General features: G+C 30.7%; 1 protein-coding gene across 1 annotated transcript in view; it reads right to left on the bottom strand.

Moving 5' to 3' along the window:
- Positions 1-5,466: 5,466 nt before the first annotated feature.
- The window catches only part of LOC127736032 (uncharacterized WD repeat-containing protein alr3466-like), a 37,885-nt gene continuing 22,175 nt past the window's right edge, over positions 5,467-21,176 (bottom strand). The window contains exons 13-20 of the mRNA XM_052246530.1: positions 19,710-19,846; positions 18,874-18,999; positions 15,927-15,979; positions 15,094-15,195; positions 14,463-14,649; positions 13,523-13,638; positions 9,488-9,581; positions 5,467-8,549 (exon numbers count right to left, since the gene is read on the bottom strand). Coding sequence (XP_052102490.1) covers positions 8,265-8,549; positions 9,488-9,581; positions 13,523-13,638; positions 14,463-14,649; positions 15,094-15,195; positions 15,927-15,979; positions 18,874-18,999; positions 19,710-19,846 — 1,100 coding nt within the window. The 3' untranslated portion in view covers positions 5,467-8,264. The remainder of the gene's footprint in view (positions 8,550-9,487; positions 9,582-13,522; positions 13,639-14,462; positions 14,650-15,093; positions 15,196-15,926; positions 15,980-18,873; positions 19,000-19,709; positions 19,847-21,176) is intronic.

The following is a 21,176-nucleotide window of genomic DNA, read 5'->3' as shown; positions in this document are numbered from 1 at the left end:
CCAGAGAGAAGCATCATCCTTCAGATAGTAGTTGAACTATTTAGACCACTCTGCCATAGAGGCCCCCATATACAATTACAGATATACATATGTGTCACCGTGGACTCAAGTTCAGCATGGAAGCAAGTTCATAAACATATGGTGTAGTTTAGATCTGATTTGTTTCGACACTTCCTGGTGATGGTGATGGTAAATCCAGAAAAGGGCTTCGGACGCACGAAATTAATAGAGTTATTTTCATTTACTAGCACTGGGTCGATACCACTGCTGGTGGTCTGTTAGTTCTTTGGGTATCATCAACTGAGTAGTCAGTGCTGCGGTACCACATACTCCAAAATAAAAGATCCATAACTAGGAGACATAATTAAACTGAAATGCATGAATGCGAATACAACGGCTAATATCAGATTAAAATCATCATTTACGATACTCCTAGTAAAAAACTTAACACTTAAACAAAATAAAAAGCATATTAAGTTGTAAGATCATCACACTATATTTAAAATAGAAATACGCAAGACATCTTCAAATAAGGCATAGGGCATGTATCATAAATATACTTAGTTCATAAAAACATTAAATACAAAAATAACCTCATTATTTGATGAAATAGAACATCATGATAAAATAGTAAATTGTATACGTTATAAAATGGTTCTTCGGAAAATCTGATTGCAAATTAATTTGCTGTTACCACAGGTACTTGTCTTGGCAAAAAAACCTATATAACTTGATATATAATAAGGTATATAGTTATTTTTTTTAAGAGACAAGTGCCTGTGGCTGGCCTGCAACTCATTTAAGCCTTCTTTTGTAATGAAAACCGTAGATATGCTAGATATATATGCTGGAACTGTGTTAAGATGATTGAAGATGTTAATAAGAGGTTAAGAAATCATTATACACAAAACAAAGTGACGTTCCTGAATAGTTAAAACTTTATGTTGTATTTTCACCCATAACAATTACAAGTAAGTGGACAGTACGGTAACTACAATTTGACATAATAAAAGAATAATTAATAGTTATTTTTCCCATCCACTTGACTTCTGACCATGTAACTGATTACAACAATTTTTACAGACATATTTTGCATTTGAATTTAAGTCGGATATTATATAATGCGCTGTAAAAAATACTGTATAATAATAATAAGGTTATAACGACAAACTTTGCTTTATCATCACATGAAATATTATTGCGAACCCAATTAGTTTTCCACAGTGCAATCTCTATCTGGTCAAGGTATTTAAACTTTTGTAAGTTCTCTTGTCCCATCAAATGAATACAATAGCTATTGTTATCTGTGTAGTTTATTCACTGGAACCTTTAAATTTCTTCTAAGAGAAATCTATCACTCATTGATTAATTTACCTGAATCATGAACATTTTTTCTTATATATAGACAAAAATACTTTTTTTATACTCATTAACTGCCTGTGATGATGTATTTATTCAAAATTGATAATATATTATCAATCTTTTCAATATAAACACTGATTTAATCATAAAAATTTGATTTCTAACAAAAGTTTAAGTAATGTTCCCATTGAAATTTGCATTTTTTTTTTTTTTGTTTAGTTATAGAATACATTTAAGTAGGTCTTAATTTGAACATCATAATTTTCAAGATTTTATTTGTCAAACACACAAAAAAAAACAAATTCTAAAGTTTTGTCAGAAATCAACTTTTATTAATGTTTGAATCGCTGTTTACATTCAACAAATTGAAAATATCTTATTAATATTGAATAAATACAACATCACATGCAGTTTTGAGTATAAAACATGTATTTTGGTCTATTTAGAAGATTTTTTTTTACTCAGGTAAATTAATCAATGAGTGATAGATTTCTCTTAGAAGAAATTTAAAGGTCCCAGAGAATAAACTAAACAGTGAACAATAGCTATTGTATTTATTCAATAGGACAGGTGAACTTACAAAAGTTTAAATACCTTGACCAGATAGAGATGGTACTGTGGAAAACTTTCATTGGGTTTGCAATAATATCATTACAATTAAACACAACTATTTGATTATGATATTTTGTATCAGCTGAAATGGCCTGAACTTTTTCATGAATTACCTGGGTTTTTTTATTTACAGCAGGTGAACTGGTCTTGTACAGAATACCAAAATTTTCCTTCTATATACACTTATTCGTACAGGTTTATTTAATGACCTTAAATACTGAATGTTTCTAATACAATGTAAATTCTTACAAACACTTTCCAATGCTGATTATATTAATATGGGCACTTTCCTTATAACGGGGTAATACATACTGACACTTTCCATGTATAAGCTATATTCATACGGACACTTTCCATGTATAAGCTATATTCATACGGACACTTTTCATGTATAAGCTATATTCATACTGACACTTTCCATGTATAAGCTATATTCATACTGACACTTTCCATGTATATGCTATATTCATACGGACACTTTCCATATATAAGCTATATTCATACTGACACTTTACATGTATAAGTTATATTCATACTGACACTTTCCATGTATTTAAGCTATATTCATACTGACACTTTCCATGTATAAGCTATATTCATACTGACACTTTCTGTGTAAAAGTTATATTCATACTGACACTTTCCATGTATAAGCTATATTCATACGGACACTTTCCATGTATAAGCTATATTCATACGGACACTTTTCATGTATAAGCTATATTCATACTGACACTTTCCATGTATATGCTATATTCATACGGACACTTTCCATATATAAGCTATATTCATACTGACACTTTACATGTATAAGTTATATTCATACTGACACTTTCCATGTATTTAAGCTATATTCATACTGACACTTTCCATGTATAAGCTATATTCATACTGACACTTTCTGTGTAAAAGTTATATTCATACTGACACTTTCCATGTATAAGCTATATTCATACTGATACTTTCCATGTAAAACCTATATTCATACTGTCACATTTCATGTATAAGTTATATTTAAACTGAGACTTTCCTTATACCGAGGTTATACATACTGACACTTTCAATGTATAAACTTTAATTGTACTGATACTTTCTATATACCAGCTATATTCATACATATGTATATGCTTTTTTGAAAGTTTTACTTTCAAACTGATCTGCTGTCTTGTTTTGAATGATTTTTTTTACATCTGTCAATTTCTTGGTACATTGTACCACCCCTTTAACAACTTTAGTTAACATGATCCAAGAAAATGAGGTCAAGGTCAGATAAAGCAAACTGGAAATACATGTACATCATCTTACAGTCATTCCAATTGATCAATGAATCATGAAAATTAGGTCAAGGTCAGATGAACCCTGCCAGACAGACATAGATATAAGAAGATGTGGTATGAGTGCCAATGAGACAACTCTCCATCCAAGTCAAAATTTATAAAAGTAAACCATTATAGGTCACAGTACGGTCTTCAACACGAAGCCTTGGCTCACACCGAACAGTAAGCTATAAAGGGCCCAAAAAATTACTAGTGTAAAACCATTCAAACGGGAAAACCAACGGTCTAATCTATATAAAAAACGAGAAACGAGATACACTTATGAACCACATCAACAAACGACAACTACTGAACATCAGATTCCTGACTTAGGACAGGTGCAAACAAATGCAGCAGGTTTAAACGTTTTAATGGTACCAAACTTTCACCCTTTTTCTGAAACAATAGTGTAACATCACAACATAGAAAGACACACTATAAAATATCAACTGAAATAGCTTAACTCAATCAAAGGACATATTAACACCATTGAACATACACTGAACAAATAAATTTGACCTATGATACAATGTAAATACAAGATAAATAAACTAAGGGAAGAATAATAAAAGTAACATGTTATATCGGTATGAAATGTTAAACAATTAAAGAAAAACAATATGCTCGAACAATAATATCAGCCATTTGCAATAACTTTAAACACAGGTAAATGAAAATAATATTGTTGTTAGGTATACGTGTACAGTTCCAATAGAGAAAGGAAATGTACACTATACAATTAGTACATGCTTTAAATATATTTGACCTATTGCATATAGTATCTAAGAAACAACTTAACCAGGAAAACTTAAGATTGACCAATGAACCATGAAAATGAGGTCAAGGTCAGATGATAATTGCCAGACAGACATATACACCTTACAATCATTCAATACACCAAACGTAGTTGACCTATTGCTTATAGTATTAGAAAAATAGACCAAAAAAACAAAAAATCAACATTGAGCAATGAACCGTAAAAATAAGGTCAAGGTCAAATAAAACATGCCAGACTGACATGTACATCGTAAAATATTTTCATACACCAAATAAAGTTGACCTATTGCATACAGTATTAGAAAAACAGACCAAAACACAAAAACTTAACTTTAACCAGTGAACCATGAAAATGAGGTCAAGGTCAGATGACACCTGCCAGTTGTACATGTACACCTTACAATCATTCCATACACCAAATATAGTAAGCCTATTGCTTATAGTATCTGCGATATGGTTTGACCACGAAAACTTAACCTTGTTCACTGATCCATGAAATGAGGTCGAGCTCAAGTGAAAATTGTCTGACAGGCACAAGGACCTTGCAAGGTACGCACTAGCTGCGAAAATGTAACTCTATTGTCCTTTGAAAATTATTTTGGCATATATTGTCCTTTGAAATTTTTTTTGCAATAGAGCTACGTTTTTGCAGCTAGGTACGCACATACCAAATATAGTTATCCTATTACTCAAAATAAGAGAGAAATCAAGAATACTAAAAATCTTAACTTTTTTTTCAAGTAGTCACTGAACCATGAAAATGAGGTCAAGGACAATGGACATATGACAGATAGAAACTTCATAGCATAAGGCATCTATGTACAAAGTATGAAGGATCCAGGTCTTCTACCTCCTGAAATATCAAGCTTTTAAGAAGTTTGTTAACGCCGCCGCCGCTGGATCACTATCCCTATGTCGCGCTTTCTGCGACAGAAGTCAAAGGCTTGACAATAAAATTAAGCAAAATTTGTATTGAATGTGAACTCAACATGGATAACTGGAATCTCAATGCATCCCCTAATGAAAGGCATTTGACTGTATTTGTAGGAAGAATACTCAAGTTTAATAAATAATTGAGTTATAACTCAAATTTGTTCCTTCAGTGTAAGTAGTATATGTGATGGTTATCAATAAATATCAAAGAGTACCCCTTAAGTCAATACAAAGGGCTAACTTGAACTGGCTGTAAGGTATGAGGCATTTTGTTCATTGTTGAAGACCTTCTAGCAACTGACCATAGTAATAAAGGAACCATTTCTTTGCTTTATTGCTTGTTTCCTAGTATGTCATTAGATTTTTTTCTAGTGTCATTTGCCTCATGTCCCTTCTTTTCCTGCATACACAAAGATGAATGCAAACATGTCCAGGTAAACAAATGGCACATAAATCAGAGACAAACTATTATCTAAATATTTTAATATTAAATTTTTATAAAACAACATATAGAAAAATATGAAAATATTATGAAATATAATAACAGAACAATAAGAATCACAGCAATGCTCCTGACAATAGTATTTACAAATAACAAAAACTCTCATAAAGTAAACATCTGGAAGTCCTGGTGCTAATTCTTCACAATATTTTGATTATTATGTATGAAGACTATAATCATATTATTAAAGCTTCTTTTAATTCGTTTTATCTCATTGAAGGTGACAAACAGTGAAATAATAAAAAAAAAATAATTTCCAAACAAATACTGTTGATGACAGCAGGCATGGTGAAAACATCTCTTTTTCATAGTTTTATGCAGATAACACTTTTAATTCACACATAAAATTTCCGCTTTAGATTGAAAAAATCACTTATAAAATTACGGAAAATATAAATAAAAACCTTTCTCTATTCATTCGGTAAAGTTTGTTCTTTGACAAAGCATGCTTCTTATTCTACATATACCAAGGATCAGTCATAAGACAAATATAACAGTGTCCAGAGTGTTTTTCTTAAACAAAATGAAAATTCATGAAAAATTGCACTTCATGGAGAATGTGAAAGAATGTTGAACATTGTGATTGGAATGTTTATCTGAAGTGTCTGTTACCCTTCACAATCAATCATAAAACAGATAACAAATTTCAAGAAAGTCTCAAAAACAATTCAAACTAAATGGCACAACATAAAAAAAATCAACATTCCTTTAAAAAGTTATAAAGCTGACATTTGCGGTACCATTGAGTAATGCAGAAAAAATATTATTCAATGACATTAGTTCCTACTTGGTCATATTAAAAATAAGTATAAATGTTGAATGAAGGCTATTGTAAAATGACTGCAATAACTTATATTTTCTTTAACAATTACTGGTACATATCAATTCTTTAATTGATTTTTGTGGATTTGACAAAGTAACATATACAAGCTGTTAGAAAATTTAAAGTTTGTTGACCATATAAATTAGTGGCTTTCCTACACCCATGAAATCCACAAAAACTGGTACCGCATACATAATAATGAATCCACAGTAATGGATCATGGTTGTCATTGCACATCTCTATATAAGGCCTGAATAGACATGTATTTTTTTTAACAATTCATATAACACCTTACAGTTATTTTTGATATGCTTAAAACAATTTACCCTATAATTTCACCTGAAATGCATTGCCATAAGTAAGGCCATATAACAAATACTATAAGGTCCTTAATAAATACCACAGTATCTGTACAAAAATTAGTCACTGGGTCATAATTAATGACAATAAAAACATAAATTCAGGTTTGAATATTTTAATTTAGCACTAATATTAAAACAATTCCAAACATTTTGTATGTACTTTTAATAGAGTTCTATGTAAAACCCTGCAGTAGGGACAAGCTTGGAATTTGAAATGGCTCACAATTCGTGAATTTGAAAAAGAAAAAACTTCATTCTTTGGTGCCACAGGTGCCAAATTTTGTATTTAGCAATTTTTGAAAATCTTCACTAAATCTGATTAAAAATGGCAATAGTTCAAATAGCTCTTTTTTTGCCTGAGAGCAGTCAATATTCTTGTGGTCAGATCATACCCTACAAAATAATGCCAAAATAAAGTAAAATGTGTGTTTGAAATCTAAATCAACATAACCGTTTGGAAGAAAGATTTACCAGACATGATAGATTATCCAATTAAAGACAAAATAACATGGATATTTGAAAACTACTTAATAAAATAATAGTTTGAAATAAAATTAAGTAGGAAAACATACACACTCTTTCTATATAAAGATCTGGAATGCAATTTAACTTTTAAATCTATTGGAGAAGGTCATAAATGAAGAAAATACAATAAACAATTTTTCAAACCCACTAGAAAAGCCCAGTAGTCTACAAAAATAATGATTCATAAATGCTATAAAATTCTAAACTACATGTAAAGCTATCGTATGGAGCACCATTATTTGTACCAATAAATGCAATTCAATGTATTGTGCAAACTGAAGTCCTATAAGATGTGATATGTTGTCATGACAAAATTTAAGTAAGCTAAAAATTCAAGATTATCTATAATAAAAATAGTATTTAAATATCACAGTTAGGTAATAAAGTGTTCTAACAAAAAGTTATTGTATTAATAGTGATAATATTATTATAGAATGATAGATGACCTGCATTACCATAGTTACAAATTATTGTGAATGTTCAACAAAGTGTGATTAATGATTAAAAATTCTAATAAGTATGACTAGTTCAAAATGCTTCAAATGCACTCTTTTTATTTTTTTTCATTCAATGCATTTTTTTAAATTCTTCATCTTTCATCAATATATAGGTCTTTATTTACTTTAGGAGATCCAGCCCATATAGGGATATACTGAACTAACCCTTATTCTACACCTAACCCTAACCAATACCTAACATTAGCCCAACCCTTAACCCTAACCTGAAACAAACGCTGACCTGACCCTAAAGTCTAGGGTCCCCTTAAGTAAACAAAAGACTCCATATCTGTCTTGATATTTCACTGTTTTATTTCTCCAATATAGAAACATTTGCAATGGGTTTGACTGACTTTTCTAATGATATGTAGGTGTATAAATTTTCAGCTTTTCTGGACGATTTTTAAACTTTTAGATAAAGCAAAGAGGAACTAAAATAGAGAATGGAAAAAGGGAATGTGTCAAAAAGACAACAACCGACCACAGTGCTTAAGAAGTTTAAATTTTTTCTTTACATTTTGACTACTAATTAAATGTTCTCGTACATCTATTGCTTCATTCAGACAGAACATCTAAGTTTTCTTCTTGCTCCTCAAAATAATCTCCATCAATCTGTCCATTTTCTTTTGATTGACTTTCCTCTTCTCCTTCCTTTTTCTCAGTGTCTTTTTCACTTTCCACAAAACCCACTTTTTTCTCTGACCCTGTAGATGATTTTCTACTATCACTTATGGTGTCCTTAGAAGTTTTAGTTCCATTTTTGCTTGGCCTGTGTTTCCTCCTTGGTTTTCTGTATGCATTCCAAACACGAATTGTTTTGTCCCAAGAACATGACACATACTGAAATGTAAATTTGTATTACTGTCAGAAACGTCATAGCATAACAAATGATCATCAGTGTTGTGAAATGTTTTCAGAAAATTTTGTGTCATTGAAACCATGAAGAAGGCCATTAAGGCCCAATTTTTTAACACAAAAAACGTGAATAAATGCTCATATTATATGAAAATGTATAAAACAAGAATTATTAATCAATTTGACCCAATATTTAAACTTATGACAGCACATATTTTAAGAAAATGAAAAAAATACTAATTTTATGCAGTTTTCCATTCTTTTATGGAAACATCGTCCACAGCATAATAATTCAAGAGTTTTCTTATTGCTATTTACACAATCCTACCAAATATAGAGTTTTCATATTTCTGTGCCTATAATTTTACAAAATATTCTCAAAAGTTGATACAAAACAAAAAATTATTTTTATTAAAGGGTTCAACAGAACCATATGTCTTGCCTGCAACTGATGCAGTCAGACAAAAAACTAAGAAATATTGATATGAAATTAAAAAAAATAGCTCATGGTGCTATCTTAGTATTGTGAAGATGCTTCTGTCTAAGTTCTGTAAGATACTATGAAGCTTTGACCAAGTTATTCAAGTTTTAAAATCTTTAACTAATGACTACGAAATATAAAATAAGGAGATGTGGTATGAATGCCAATTAGACATCTATTCAACAGAGTCCAAATGACTTCTCTTTTAGCAATTATGGGTCAACAAAAAGCAAAACCTATACTGTATAGTCAACTGTAAAAGGCCCTGACATGACATAATGTGTAACGATTCAAACTAAAAAAAAACTGCATGATTTATGACATTTTAGGACCTGTCAAAAGTATAATTTGAATTCGAGGTCTTAATTAAAAATACAGTTTTTTTACAATTCTAAGTTGACATTTGAATTGGATGAACAAAAATACCCGTTGATAGACATACCTGATTTCTTTCTGTAATATGCATGATTGTTCTCACTGAATCTGTGTGCCCTTCATTAGTCTGAACAAGTCTATAATTTTCTGGATCATATACCCTGAGTATAAAAATACATATTATATATCATATTTATATAGCTGATTGATACTTACACAAAAAAACTTACAAGAAAAGACTTGTAAAGCATGAACATTTCAGTAGAACAAATTTTATCTTAAGATTTTTTGTGAAAAGAGCCCCTGATCTGTAACTACCTATTAAAGTTTAATATCAGACACAAAGCCATAAAAAGTGTTCATAACTTCCATGTTGTCCAATTTAGTCAAAAGCCAACCAAAAACAAATGAATAATCTAACTGTAAATAATAAACTGTTATCACAGAGATGTGTCTCGCCGTTTTGTAATTTTGATAATGCAAATGTTGAAATTAAAATAGCAATACTTTAACATGTAAGTTATGCAATTGTTCACAGTTGATGAACCATGACTGAAGGTGCATGGCTAAACAATCTCCATGGAAATGAGATGTGCCAATGCTAATACAACTGCATACCAAATACCATTGACTTATTATAAGTCGTTCCCTTTAAACAAAACAAAACACAAACATTAACTTGTAAACTATGTAAAAGTTTGAAAGTCAATGAACAATGATGAGGGGGTGGGGCTATATAATCTCCATGGAAACAATAATTGCAAATGCCAATAAATTTGCATACAATATATCATTGACTTAACATTAGCAGTTCATTTTAAACTGATCTAATCACAAACTAAAACATGTAAACTAAGCAAAAGTTTCAAAGTCAATAGACCATGACTGAGGGGGCAGGGCCAAATATTCTCCATGGAAATGAGATGTGCTAATGCTTATACAACTGAATACCAATTAACATTGGCCTACCACTAATGGTTCCCTAATGGTTCCACTTAAACTGACCTAATCACAAACTAATACATGTAAACTAAGCAAAATTTTCAAAGTTAATAGACCATGACTAAGGGGGCGGAGCCAAATAATCTCCATGGAAATGAGATATGCCAATGCTTATATAACTGCATACCAAATACCATTGACCTACCACTAGTGGATCCCCATAAACGGACCTAATCACAAACTCATACATGTAAACTAAGCAAAAGTTTCAAAGTCAATAGACCATGACTGAGGGGGCAGAGCCAAACAATCTCCATGGAAATGAGATGTGCCAATGCTAATACAACTGCATACCAAATACCATTGACTTATTATAAGTCGTTCCCTTTAAACAAAACAAAACACAAACATTAACTTGTAAACTATGTAAAAGTTTGAAAGTCAATGAACAATGATGAGGGGGTGGGGCTATATAATCTCCATGGAAACAATAATTGCAAATGCCAATAAATTTGCATACAATATATCATTGACTAAACATTAGCAGTTCATTTTAAACTGATCTAATCACAAACTAAAACATGTAAACTAAGCAAAAGTTTCAAAGTCAATAGACCATGACTGAGGGGGCAGGGCCAAATATTCTCCATGGAAATGAGATGTGCTAATGCTTATACAACTGAATACCAATTAACATTGGCCTACCACTAATGGTTCCCTAATGGTTCCACTTAAACTGACCTAATCACAAACTAATACATGTAAACTAAGCAAAATTTTCAAAGTTAATAGACCATGACTAAGGGGGCGGAGCCAAATAATCTCCATGGAAATGAGATATGCCAATGCTTATATAACTGCATACCAAATACCATTGACCTACCACTAGTGGATCCCCATAAACGGACCTAATCACAAACTCATACATGTAAACTAAGCAAAAGTTTCAAAGTCAATAGACCATGACTGAGGGGGCAGAGCCAAATAATCTCCATGGAAATGAGATGTGACAATGCTAATACAACTGCATACCAAATATCATTGACCTACCACTTGTGGTTCACCATAAACTAGATCTAATCACAAACTAATACATTGTTGCCGCCGCCGCCACTGCCGACGCCGGAAACAGCACACCTATGTCTCGCTTTTTGACTCTGTCAAGGCGAAACAAAAAAAAAGGATAAAAGTCCAGTGACTGATTTAAAAAAATATATCTTAAGAGAAAAATACTTGAAAGGCATGAAAATATCAGTATAACTTACGATTAATTTTTATTGCAAGATATTTGTGAAAAGAGCCCTAGTATTTGATGAAGGCAATTTTTCATTTTTCATTGTTTTAAAATCTTCAAATACATGAGTTGACAACCGGTGCAATTTAATGGATATAAGTAGATGGATTAACAAACTTGTATATTCCGTTAACTTTTATTTACCAACATCAATGCTAAATTTTATAAAGTAATGTCGAATAAGGCTTGAACAAATAACTTCAATTTACTCCCCTTAACAAATTAAGATAAAATTTGGCACTTTGAATGACATATAGTTCTTATCTGTCAATTTATTTTTTTATTTCATTCAATATCACATTGAATTTTCTGTCTTGCATCAAATTTTTTCATGCAACTTGATAAAATTAGATAGCAAGTTGTCTGCTTCTTTCTGGTCAATTACTTTTAACATTTGCAAACTAATATCTTCAATCTTACAGTGCTTCAAAATCTTTTCAGATGTTACTTCCTTAGGGTAAACATTTGAGTCTGCATTGAAAAGTTTTAGTTAAAATGCTATATATGTTTTTTGTTAACCAGGGTTTAAGCTAGGATTTTGAGGGCTTTAGTCACTTTTGCGCAGGATGAAGAAATCTTATTTTGGTTAGCAGCAAGGGACCTAGGATGTTTATTACTATCTATACATCTTTGTCAGACTTTGAAGGACTTAAGCATACACGGCAGTTACAGCATGATTTGACTGATGTAGCACTTTAATACGAAGATTAGGATATAAGATCTAGAAATCTAGTTCACAATTTCACTTCAGTTAGTTTCAGGGTACATTCCTAATCAGCAAAAATTTGGATCCAATTTTTTAAAACCAGGAATAACAGCATAAATGAACTTGTAAGGACTATTTCACTGCATTATTCATACTCATTATCCTTAAAAACGTTTTAAAGCGATATTTAGAATTAATTCTACACAGTTGGAACCAAGGATTTGTACAAATCCTTATTGGAACAATTCTAATGACTTTAAATTGTAAATTTATCATGAATAGATCCTGTTTACTTTCGATTTCCAAATGAAATGAAAACGGGAAGTGACAAGTGGATAATAAATTCAGAATGAATCCAGATTCATCTACGGATTGGTTCGTGTTTAAAAAAGGCAGGAAATTATCATTTTTTAAATAAAATTTGCTTAATAAGAACTATATTTCTCTCTCTCGTTAAGTTTGATACTTAATCATTTTGTATTTTACGTTTTAGTGTCTTTAAATACATAAGAATACTTTCGTGCATGCGCAGTTTATCGTAAAGGAAGCACCTGTTTGACTCCTGAAAACATTTCTGAATATGAATAAAGTTCTATCTTTTTAATCGAAATTGTCGAAAGTTTTTGATTAAAATTTATATCAAATATGACGAAAATACATTCATTTGACGAAACTACGACAGGCAAACTGCAAATTGTGATCGTTTGAGAAATATTGAAATTAAAATGCGAACTGTCCGAGGGAAAACTTGAATGACGAAACTACGACAAACGAACTGCAAATTGTGCTCGTTTGATAAATATTGAAATTGAAATGCCGACCGACTGATTTTAATGGGGAAAATAATTATGATGATCAATTATGAGGTTGATAAATAATTAACGGATGAGTGACCCATCCGATGGAGATAAGCGGATTATCTGTAATCACAACTTGTAACACCTGTTGTAAATGTTAATTAGCTGAGGGTCATAAACTTGTCAGAAACAATAAGACAGGTAGAATTATAGTATTTTCATGCGAAAATATTTTTACTCTTTCCAATTTAAGTGACGAAATTGATTTGGAATACTTTCGTCATTTTGAAAACCGTTTCATAAATGACGAAAATGACGAGCGCTAGCAAAATCACTGTGTTAACTCAATCTGACATACATTACCTGATAAAATTTTGAACACCAACTATTATGCATCCATTGAGATGATCTATACACATACAGCTAACAGCACCTTGTGCTGACAATATTGCCTCACATTTATTTAATCCATGGCCAGCCTGTCAATAAAAAGAAGCATAACATTTCCATACTAATATTTCACTGATCATTCAACATTTTGTTTTGAATTCAATTAAGATTTATAAGATTATTATTTTATTATTTTATTGAGGTATAAGAGTGTTGACAGAAGCACATTTCGTATGAAGCGTGGAAGCACTTCATGTCAGAAATGTGCACAGATTTAGCACAGATTTAGCATGTTTACAACCCTATTAAATTAGAAAAAGAAGCATTCAATTCTTACAATTACATTTTTATGCCAATCAAAATTTCAGATTCTAATGAAGCATACATATAAATGTAATTATTGTTACAGATAACCATTATATATGCCATCAAATACTTATGTTAGAAGATTGATTGATTGATTGGTGTTTAACACCACTTTCAACACTATTGTTCTATTTCGTGGCGTATAAAATTTACAGGAAAATAACATTGGATGTCATTTATATTAACATACATCTGACATGTATAAATTTAATCTGGAGGTTTTTTTTATCATAATTATATGCAAATGAAATAAGCAAATAAATGAACAATTGATGTGATATGATATTCCTCAACTTAATTTGTATTTTAAACCTGTCTCATTGAGGATGTAGTTGACTGGTTGCGGTTTGCTTTATGTCTAATGGCAAACTAATTCAGGATATGAAAGAGAATCAGTGGATTGTTATCAAATAATATGCTTCTTTAATATTTGTGAGTTTTTGCAATGTTTAAATTTTTTATCAATGAAAATATAAACATATCACCCAGACCTGATTGTATACCTACCAGAAAAAGCACTATTTTATCAATGAGATTTTATACATACCCAAATCCTGATTGTAGCATCATCTGACCCAGTTACCCAGAATCCTTTGCCATGAGGATTCCATCGAACACATGTAATTTCTCCTTCATGACCTTGCAGTGTATTCTGTAAGGTCATCTTTGACCCATCCAATGAAAACTTTCTGATATATACCATACCATCTGATGATGAATATGCAAATTCATTACTGAAAAACAAGTTTTCATTAAAATCCAATGAAATGTCACATTCAATATAAAACTAGTTTAAACTTTATTTACATTTCTTTTCTTATAATTCTATAATAATAGAAATTAGTCTGGACTGTGTGTTATTTTGATGGTACAATGCAAATGTTGAAATTAATTTCTAATATTTTAAAATTTCATTTATAAAGCTTTAGTAGACTCCCAGTGAATGTTCATCTCGATTCCAGTAAATTTTGATAAAATAATTGTGTGCAGTTGATATTAATTAAATCATCCTGACTATTTGCAAACAATCCATCATGACTTTATGATTACAAATGTCTGGAAATATGCACACAGAATGTCCATAATGTAAACTTAAACTTGCGTAATTGTATAAAAAACTAAATGTTAATAGTTCTTACTAAGAAATTTAGACTATACTTAACATATTTTACACTTACTATTTAGGAGAGAAATCCATTTCCATAATAACACCATCACAAGCTAGTTCTAAATTATCTAACTTTGGATCAGGTGCTGTGTTTCTAAAGGTGTCATGAAGCCTGAAAAATATATTACACTGCTGTAGATTACTCCCTAGTTATAGTCATGTACAATCTTACCAATACATCTATTTTAATTTTTAATTTACTTTAAATACAAGAGACTGTATCACTCATCTGGCATTATGCCAAAAAATAATCTGATACAATACAAGATGATTATTTTGATAGATCTTGACATTCTGAGCATTTTTGCCCTTGTCAGATTTTCTCAATCTATTATAATTTTCAAGATATAAGACAAATAACGCATTTTACCCTGAAGTATATTTTTAGCAATGGCGGCCAAATTTTTTTACTGACCAGGAAAAAAGACACAAACTTAATAATAGAAACCATAAGAATCATTCACCACAAGTGCCGTTCAAATTGGTTCAGTAGTTTCAGAGAGGATCTTGGAAAAAGTTACCCTGACCCATTATTCTGACTCCTTTATGTTGCATGCTTAGTGGAGGCAGCAAATACCAATTTTAGAGTCTTTGGTTTGACCTGGACAAGGATCGAACCAAATAACTCCCACACTCAGGGCGAGCAAGCTACCACAAGACTACTGAGGCAGTTCAATGACAGAAAAATGGTACTCTGTGAAACAGTCTTGTTATTTTACCACAGAATAAATATGCTTTTAAAAATCATATGTAAACTTTTAAAAATGTTTGGGTTTGAGCATTCCTGATAAAGGTAATTCAAGAGGCGCTTCAGACAAACAAAATTTATATAGTAAGACTTGCCTTCCTTTTTCTAAATCCCAAATACATATTCTGCTATCCCAACCGCCACTCAGCTAAAAAGTAATAGAATTATAAAAGTTATCAAAGACAGAACTGAAAAGAAGAGACACATACATTATTTATCAATAATTTTTCATCCCATTAAGGTGTAATACCACCAAATCATAGTACGTCACATCCGGTTGCATACGAAAATAGGTCGAAAAAAAATATTCCCTTGAATTTGACAGTTGTAGGTAATTGATCCTACATTTCATTGCAGTAAAACATTTCTGGGTCATAAACTATATATCTTGGGTATTTCAAAGCACCATTATTTTTTTATTTGGGGTTTCTATAGAATATTTTGGAAACTTGAGGTTACATGGTTACTAAAGCTTGTACACAGGTTAAGAAAGGGGGAAAATTTGATTGGTTAACTTCCAGTGATGGTTATTTTCTTATATGCAATGAAATGTTATGTGAATTTTTTTCTATAGTACTGGACAGGATAAAACTTTACTCATGCCAAGTATTTCTTTATTTGAAACAAAGATAAATTCTGCACAATTTTTTGAAAAGTGCAAATTTAACAAAGACTAATAGGGGAAAATCAATGGTGGTATTACACCTAATATGGGAAGCTGTACATGCACCTTTGACCTTGTGAGTACTCTCATGTGTTAAAATTTCTTGCTATTTAAGTGAAATATTACAAATAATGAAATATTCTGAGTGGATTGAGTCTCCAAAACACATTTTATGAGAAAATTTCCTTGAAATAGGACTTCACCATGAATATTAGTTTACAGAACAAGCCATACTTAGAGTAGTGGGGAGTTTTTTCTCCTTATTTCTTATATTGTGCCATACCAGAAAATTTTTCTTCAGAAATACTTTAATATATAGTTTTAAGTAAATGAAATTATTTTAAAAGCAGTAACAACAAATTATTCACCAAAAGAGAAGCTTTTTATGTCCCTCTCTGGAACGCGGCGTAAATTTAAGTTTTACGTAAGGACTTATTGAAACCTCCTTGGAGACAGTAAACTTTTATACGGATAGTTCATTCAGCTTGAATACTTCAATTAATCATTTATTTTAACATTTCTATCATAAATGAGTGAAAGTTACCCCAAAATTTTTATTTATTGGCCTAAAAAGTAGAAATTTTGAGGAAATTAGAGGTATAAATGGACCAAAAGAGACCTTATAAGGAAGACAAAGAGGTCCATTAGTAGTATTTATCATCCTAAAGTCATCTTTTGTATCATATTCAACTGTTTGTAGGCAGATGAGATAAATATTTGATCATTTATTGGTCCACACTATATTCTATCATGATGCGGCTTGGTTTGGATTTTTCGAAGAAATTTTGCTTGAATCGCTGTAGATGTCGTCTTACATTATACTAGATTTTTCTCAAACTATTGAACTGATTATGACAAAACTTGACAGGAATGCTTGAAATAACCAGTATTACAAAGGAAAAAAGTCACATTCAGTTTATTTAACAAAAAAGTCTTCTTTAGGTGTAATACCACCAAATCATAGTACGTCACATCCGGTTGCATACGAAAATAGGTCGAAAAAAAATATTCCCTTGAATTTGACAGTTGTAGGTAATTGATCCTACATTTCATTGCAGTAAAACATTTCTGGGTCATAAACTATATATCTTGGGTATTTCAAAGCACCATTATTTTTTTATTTGGGGTTTCTATAGAATATTTTGGAAACTTGAGGTTACATGGTTACTAAAGCTTGTACACAGGTTAAGAAAGGGGGAAAATTTGATTGGTTAACTTCCAGTGATGGTTATTTTCTTATATGCAATGAAATGTTATGTGAATTTTTTTCTATAGTACTGGACAGGATAAAACTTTACTCATGCCAAGTATTTCTTTATTTGAAACAAAGATAAATTCTGCACAATTTTTTGAAAAGTGCAAATTTAACAAAGACTAATAGGGGAAAATCAATGGTGGTATTACACCTTAACAGTATGCTAAATTGCTTAATTTTCTATTTGTATATGCTATAACAAACAAAATTATCTACCAATGAAGAAGAAAAAAATCATTATAGCCACAAATCAAATTTTAATATACCGTATATCAGGTTTTTTTCGCTTGTGTTTAATTTTCGCTTTGTTCGCAGTAGCTAAAGAAACGTGAAAATTTGACCCCGCATAAATTTCCCTACATATTCCCAGAAAATTATCAAAATTTGAAAGTTTTATATATTATACTGTTAATTATGGAGTCTTTTGTGTTGTTCAACAGATCACAAGAATGAGCAAACTTAATTAAAATCTCTGTTTTCATAATAATCAAATTAGCTAATCATACGTGTCACACATTTTGACAACACAGCAATCAGATGCTAATAAGTGACGCTACTGTATTGATAGGAGCCATAATCCAAACAATAGGCATTTAATGTAAAAATATAATAAAAATAAATCACTTTTACAAGGATATTTGCATATCTGTATTGATCAAAACCTTCAATTTTTAGCATGCCCCAATGTGCATAATTAATTTACGTTCCTTAAAAGTTCTCTAAATTGTGTACTTTCGTTTGGTTTACTAGTATTTATTTGTGATCGATTACCTTTCAGTCAATCAATTTTGTGTTACTTTCATCTATAACAATGTGAAACAGTTATATTTTCGCGTGTATTTTCCCATTCAGCGAAAATTATACACAGTGAATATTTAACATGCCCATTTTGTCATGAAATCGCAAAAAAAAGCTGATATACGGTATTCAAAATAGTTTGTAAATAGTGCAAAAATATTGGAGACAAAAACATTCATAAAAAGTAAACAGCTAAAAAATTTGCAGATTACACAGATGTTTCTGTTAAAACAAATTAGTTTACAGTTATTATTCATTCTAATTATCTATTGTTTATTTCATTTTTTAAGTCAATTCTGCATGAGAAGAATAAAAAAACACTTACCAGATAAGTGGAGTCCAGCCCCTGTTCTCTCCCAACAACAACTAAACTGGTTACACAACTAGTGTGTTCAGCAAATACAGATTTACATATAAATCCTGCCACTCTATTTGTCACAGAATCATTGTCCTGAAAGAAAAAGCCATATATATATACAAACATATAAATGTCAACCTAGTAAGAAAAGTACCAAAAGAGAAAACTTTATCAATTAGATATTAGATATGACATGGCTGCAAAAAGTTGGTCAATAGGAAGGAAATCAAATTTGATCTGTAAATCATCATTATGCAAATGTTCCAAAAGAAAGCTCCAGATACAATTTTTTCTGATTTTTTTAAAGTCTAATGGCCATACTTTCCCCTAAAGTTGTTCCAAACTGAACAAAATCCAAGTTTGATCTGTAAGTCATCATTATATACTAGTGTACTTAAAATCACCTCCAGATCTGCAGACATAGTAAAAAAAAGGTCCTGACAACTGCTTGATTTCAGAATGAGGGAATTTAGGGAAAATGGGTTACACTATATGCCCTGACAACTTAGTAGCAGGGCATACAAAAAAATATAAAAAATCATTGTGGCAAGGGGCATTCAGTTATTTTCCCAATATAAAGTAAATTGACATTTGGGGTTAACAAACTATGAGTTGCTAACTTCTATGTCATTTGGTCTTTGGTGGAAAGTTGTCTCATTGACAATCATACCACCTCTTCTTATCACTATATGTCTACAGTAGTATTTTTTCAAAAGGTCCCTCCCCAAAGTAGAATGTATCACTTGTCCATATTATTATGCAAGTTAGTAAATAATTATTGCCAAAACTACCCTAGTACTTACATTGAATTTTCTGTTCTTTGGCAGAAGTTCTGAGTCAGGATCTAATAGTATACTATATTTTTCGATTAATTTATCCAAATCTTCTGGTTTCATGTCCTTTAAAGCCTTAACAGCATCATCATCAAATCCCCAAATGTCTAAATATATAAGATGCCTTTTATCAAATCATCAAAACAAAAAATTAAATATTAATAAATCAGTGTAAGTAATCTAGATCCATGTTGATAGTATCATCATATTTAGTATGCAATGTTCCTTATATCATTCTGATAAAGGTCATAATAAAATAGAAGAAAAATCTATATCTATCTAGATAAGGTATTATAATTGATTTCACATGGAAATATACTGCCTTCATGTCACAAGACAATATCTGTCGAAGTTAAGTGTTTTAAGTTTTACCATCATTTTACTAAAATTTGAATTACATATTTTTTTAATTTCAAAAATCTGTAAATATAAGAATTGATTGTTTCATGCAAATATGATGGTCACTTCTTTTCATTTCTTATAAAGTTTAAAAATACAGCATTCAATTTTATAATAAGGTGTATATATAAATATACATTATTAAAGCTGATTATTCAAATATTCATCAAATATTTTTTGAAAACTGATAAAATATAATAATTTTGTGTAGAAATTCCAAATGGACATTAATTTTACGTTATTGTAATAATTCAACATTTCTGATAAGGCTAGATAAATGATTCCAATCAATAATAAAAAATTACAATAACACTCTCATCAGGGTTACAGGTTTGTATGAAATGTTATGAAGCATTAAGCAAGAAAACAGCTTTTCAAGTGGATCACAGATTTCATAAATTCAGCTTTTTGGAAATTTCATGAATGCAAATAGCAACTTTGATAAAACTATCAATCTATTTGGAAATTTCATAACCTTGATTAATAAACTGTTGACACAGAGATATGGCTCACCTTTTTGCAATTTTGATAGCATAATGCAAATACTGAATCCAAATGGCAATATTTAAACATGTAAACTATGCAAAACTTTCAAAGTCAATGAAACATGACTTAAGGTGCAGGACCAAATAATCTCCATGGAAATGAGAAATCTGATCTAATCACAAACTTATAAATTGCTGACGCCGCTGCTGTCGGAAACAACATACTTAAGTCTCCCTTTTTGACTCCATCAAGGCGAGACAACAATCTACTTGGATTTCATATGTTTGATTAGTCTACTGTGGATTCATTTATATTCTTGGGTACCAATGTTTCATGGATTGTGGAAAAATTGTACTTTCATGAATATTTGAGTTCATGGTTTTGTCAAAGTCTGCATACAAGCATTACACAATAGATTAATCAAATGAACACAAAATAATAAAAAAATCAGTGTATATTTGTTTGAGTAGTAAGTAGCTAGATCATGCCTTAACAAATACTTCATTAATGCCCAGACAGGATGAAAAGTTCATGATGCATTTCAAACAATAA

The sequence above is a fragment of the Mytilus californianus genome, unplaced genomic scaffold, assembly GCF_021869535.1.
Source record: "Mytilus californianus isolate M0D057914Y unplaced genomic scaffold, xbMytCali1.0.p SCAF_3, whole genome shotgun sequence".
Classification (NCBI taxonomy): Eukaryota; Metazoa; Mollusca; class Bivalvia; order Mytilida; family Mytilidae; genus Mytilus; species Mytilus californianus.
The sequence above is the reverse complement of the archived record's forward strand: the minus strand, read 5'-3'. Positions and strand labels throughout refer to the sequence as shown.